Below are 5186 nucleotides of genomic sequence, written 5' to 3' on the forward strand. Positions count from 1 at the left end.
AAAAAGCCTGGCTATTTTTTTCTTGCAGTTTGGCCGGGGCCGGGTTTGAACCCGCCACCCTTGGTATATGAAGCTGGTGCCCTGCCCATTGAGCCACAGGTGCCACCCATTTCATAAAAGTTTTTAATTAATACTTTGTCAATAAAGGTACACTGAGCTACAATTTCCCATCTTGCCTATGTATAGTGACTTTTGGGACACTGTGTACTATATAGGGTAAGAATTTAATGTGGAAAGATAGTATAGTGATTAAGAGCAAGGACTTTGGGGGTCACATTCTCTGGTTTCAAATTCTGCCTCTGACATCTGTTATCTGGATGACTATGGGTAAATTGGTGAGTTTCTCTATGATGTCTAATTAAAATAAGCATTATAATCTCTTCTCAATACATGTAAAGTACATAGAAATGTTGGTGCATAACTGTTTGTTTAATGTTAGTTGCTGCTTTTTTCACATCATATTCACCATCTGTTTTTTTTTTTTTTTTTTTTTTAAGTAGTGGTGAGGATGCATTTTATTGATGATTTCATAGAGTCCCACTCAGACTTGCCTTAGGAAAAATGTACTTTCAGGTTGGGAATGGTAGAGGCTATGAGATAGCAAGTTTCTGGTTTCATTGACAAGGCAACCTAAGCACTGGGTAGCCATTTTAGTGATGTATAGTACTTGCATCTGACAGACTCTTCTAATGAGTCTTCATTTACTGTATATCAAGTGTATTCCCCTTTATTTTGTGAGGGTATATCAGTCTGACTTTTTTTAATGAACCTGACAATGTGAACATAGCAACCCGACTTTTATTAAATATATCTGAAGTTAACCCCTCTAAAGGATCTTTAATCTACCTTTGAAGTCAGTATATTTTATAAGTATCTACTGAAAGATTTGTGTGGGAATGTGGTTTTCTTTCTCTTTAGTTTTTAGTGTTCCTCCTGGAGGTATATGTTATACTACGGAGGCTTTTAAAAAATCCACACTGAATAATAGCATTTTTCTGCTTGCTTAAAACTTCTTGGGGGGAGAATGCTGCCGTGTAGTTTACTTATTAAATTAATGAGTTTTTGGCTAGGATAGCTAGCTCATTCCTGTAATCCTAGCACGCTGGGAGGCTGATGCTGGAAGATTGCTTGAGGTCTGGAGTTAAAGACCAGCCTGAGCAAGAGTGAGACTCTGTCTCTACTAAAAATTAAAAAAAAAAAATTAGCCAAGTGTGGTGTTGGGTGCCTATAGCCCCAGTTAGTTGGGAGGCTGAGGCAGGAGGATCATTTGAGTTCAGTAGTTTGAGGTTGCAGTGAGCTATGATGATGCCACTATACTCTATCCCAGGTGACGGAGTAAGACTCTTGTCTCAAAATTTTTTTTTTTTTTTTTTAGATAGCCTAAAGCTGTCCCCCTGGGTAGAGTGCTATGGCATCACAGCTCACAGCTACCCCCAACTCCAGGGCTCAAGCGATTCTCCTGCCTCTGCCTCCCAAGTAGCTGGGACTACAGGTACCCACCACAACACCTGGCTATTTTTTGGTTGCAGCCAATATTGTTGTTTGGCGGGCCTGGGCTGGATTTAAACCCGCCAGCTCAGGTATATGTGGCTGGTGCCTTAGCTGCTTGAGCCACAGGTGCTGAGCCTCAAAAAAATTTTTTTATTTTTAATAGATTACTAGAATTCACAGAGGATAATGAGACCAAATATTAAACACATTACCAAACAGGTTTTTCCTTCCCTCCCCAGCCTATTTGCTTCTCTTTTAGCATTGTGCATAGAAGAGAGAGGAGACTAGTTCTCTGTGTACTACATTCATATGTTATCATAGTTACTAGCTATATAGATTTTATTTTATATTACTATACTTAGGCTCAGAGACATGGAAGTTGTTCAGATCACATGTTTACAAAATGATAGTTGATACTTGAATCTAAGCATTTCTCATTCTGTTCTTTCTTTCTGCTCTTTCCCAACTTGTGCTTTTCCTCCACCAAATCAGAAAGTTCAGACAACCAGTATGTTACATATAAATAAAGTAGTAAGTGCAGTTCCAAATTTAAATTCCATCTTCACTTCCTTGATCTTCTGAAAATACTTCCATGTTTAGTTCTCAGTAGGTGAGGAAGGAATGAGGTAGGGTAGGGTGTGTGAGCAAATGAGGAGTCCATTGAGGAAAATGGATTATTTGAATGGTGTGATCCTTGAAGATGTGTGCTGTCAAGGATTGTCCTTTGCAATTTATAAGATTTTGCTTTTAACTAGGTGATTTTTTCAGGCAGAAAAATACCTTTCTGTAGAGATAACCCCTTACTGCTGCTGCTGTTCCCCCCTCCCCCCGCCTTTACTGCTTCTTCTAAGTTTCTTCTCACAAAATGTGGGAAATTGAAATTGTTGTTTTTTTCTTCTAGATTAACTGCTGAAGTACTGATCGAGTTCTGCGTTTCTTCAATGAGGAACTACAGGCTGATCTTCTGCCATAATCTCAAACAGCCATAAATGACAAAAGAATGCTTGCTCAGTGAGGGTAGCTGGTGCAGAAGCCATTTTTTAAACTTAGGTGTTTAAGTACTCAGAGGTAAGTTTTCAGAATGGTAACTATCCCATGCTCTAAAAATCCACATAAATTTTGGAATTTTCTCCCTGTATTTGCTATATGATCATTAACTTGAAGTTTTGTAGTTCATAGCTGGCACCAGATGTGTTGTAGAATGAATATTGCTTGTCTAGGACTTATGCAAACTTATGGCATTTTGCCGTCCGTATGTTAATTTCTACTGTTCTTTTAAGTTGGCTAAATTGTTTCCTAGTCATGTTGTGACAGTTTCTTGATTTAGTGGGTATACAGTTGATCCAATGGACCTTATTTTTGTTAACTTTAGAATTTGGGGTAGATTTATCTTTGTGATTTTGTTATTTTTCTCTTGCAGTAAGAAAGGAAGTGTTCTCGGGGGTGATGAAAAAGATGAGTTGGTGTCATTTTGTTCATTATCAACTTCTGAGAAAAGCTTTTCTTTCTTTTGGAAATATTCTTTTCCTACGTAAAGTAATGTTTATTTTAGAAAATGAATTTGTTTTGAGATTATTTGTTCTCTGATGTGTCAGATATTGGAATTGGCCATCTGAGGCATTGTTTTCTTCCACTGCTTTACTGATCACAATTCCTACAAAGCTAAAACAAATAACTATTTCTTCTGAACTAGATGGCTGTGGATATTTTTCTTCTGAGTAATTTTGAGACAGTAGTGTTGATAAAAGGACTTTTCTCATTGAATATTGTACCCCAAACTGAAAAATTTCTTTTTTCTATAAATGTGTTTTACAGCTGCTCTGACATATAGACATAATTGCCCGATTACTCTTGTTCTTATTAGATCATCACTTATAAAAGTGATTATTAGAGGGTGGTGCCTGTGGCTCAAAGGAGTAGGGCGCCATCCCCGAATACTGGAGGTGGCGGGTTCAAACCCAGCCCCGGCCAAAAAAAAAAAGGTGATTATTAGCCTACCAGTTTATAAAAAATTATTCTCTCCTGCTTGGGCTTATGAATTGAGGGGTTACATGAGCTTCATATAGAGTTGAGGGATGGATTTGGTCTGTTTTTTTTTGTTGTTGTTACCTGTGTCGTAATAAGCTTTGTTAGTAAAGGTCCTGTTGGAGCTATATTTGCCCCCTCAATTTGTCTTTGGGATGTTAATGCCTTTTGCTAAATTTTGGATGATCAGTTTTTCCATAGATAAATATGCAGTAGTAAAAGGAGCATTCAGAACTAACTCATAGTAGAGAAAATGCCTACATAATTATGTTGAGCTTTATTTGTAGAACACACTGTGGGTCTGATAACTGGAACATACTTAAATAGATGAGAGTACATTCAGGTGTAAAGCATTTTTCTTTAATGTATTTAGTCATATTGCCACCTGTTAATCATTATAGTCTTTTTTTTTTTTGTCTTTCATTTGGCAGAAAAGACAGCTTTGATTTCTGGCTGCAAAAAAGATATGAGGAAGAGCTCCTCCCCTTCCTTGAGTAACTGCAACTCCGTTCTTGCTAACAAAATATTTGGAATTCCACTTGATGAGCTGCAGCAGGGAGGACATCCAGACAATGAGGTTCCATTCATAGTCCGCCACGTTGTGGACTATATTGAGGAACATGGTATACATTTCCTTACTTTGAGGGCTAGCTTTTGTTTTAGTAAACACAATTTATCTCTTTTTGACCTTGGATTTTTAAATTTTTTTTTTTTTTTAAGTTTGGAAAGTCCAAAACAGGAAAAACAATAGAAATTATTTTTAATGTCTTAGTGTGTTTTTTACTTAAATTCATATGACAGTTGCCCAACCTAGAACATTTTTAGTGGGGGTGATAGGAATATTTTTAATGGATGTAAGGGGTGGGATAAAATAGAATATCCCTCAGGACAGAGATTGTGTGTTTTTAGATGTGTAATTTGAAGGTTTTTAGACAAATCAGGGGAGCCAAAAAAGGCTTTCCAGAAGTATGAGTATTAAGTTGATTGGAGAATGAATATATGTGGCCAAGTAGTTGCAGTTGCAGCTTATTTAATATTTGCCTTGAACTAATGTAGGAGGTCTGGAGCAACAAGGACTTTTTCAAGTCAATGGAAATGCTGAGACAGTGGAGTGGCTTCGGCAGAGATACGACAGCGGAGAAGAGGTGGATTTGGTTAAGGAAGCAGATGTTCCCTCAGCTATTAGTCTTCTTAGGTTTTTCCTTCAAGAACTTCCTGAACCTGTTATTCCTGGCAGTTTGCATATTCATTTGATGCAGCTTTCTCAAGGTAACAATTTGATTCTCATCAATCAGTCCTTTTAGTTTTGGAGTCTTTACCTTTTAGAAATCTTGACATGAACAGTAAGTATAGTATTTCAGAGATGAATTTCTTATTTTCTTTTGGTCAATATGGTCTAGTTAAGGAAATGGCAACTTCATGGATCCCTATGGTACTGTTTACCTTTTATGATTGGTCTTACTAGCCTAAGAAGCAGGGTGAGCAGGAGAAAAGAGAGAAAATGAGAACAAGCAGCAGAAAGGTAGCAAGTAAAAAGGAAAGAAGAAAGATAAGTAATGTGTATGGTGACACAATGTCTCACAATAATAAGAGGTATTGCTTAGTGTGGAATACTACTATAGGGTGCTTATCCTTGATTTAATTACATAGAACTTTTTTTTTTTTTTTTT

The 5186-nt window shown here is 37.1% G+C and overlaps 1 protein-coding gene across 1 annotated transcript in view; it reads left to right on the forward strand.

Annotated features, from left to right (window-relative positions):
* Positions 1 to 5186, forward strand: part of FAM13B (family with sequence similarity 13 member B) — a 97818-nt gene that overhangs the window by 17912 nt on the left and 74720 nt on the right. Inside the window, exons 2-4 of the mRNA XM_023514687.1 lie at positions 2393 to 2559; positions 3948 to 4139; positions 4573 to 4785. Of these exons, the coding sequence (XP_023370455.1) occupies positions 3983 to 4139; positions 4573 to 4785 (370 nt within the window). The 5' untranslated portion in view covers positions 2393 to 2559; positions 3948 to 3982. The remainder of the gene's footprint in view (positions 1 to 2392; positions 2560 to 3947; positions 4140 to 4572; positions 4786 to 5186) is intronic.

The sequence above is a fragment of the Otolemur garnettii genome, unplaced genomic scaffold (assembly GCF_000181295.1).
Source record: "Otolemur garnettii isolate 467f Iridium unplaced genomic scaffold, OtoGar3 scaffold00003, whole genome shotgun sequence".
Taxonomy (NCBI): Eukaryota; Metazoa; Chordata; class Mammalia; order Primates; family Galagidae; genus Otolemur; species Otolemur garnettii.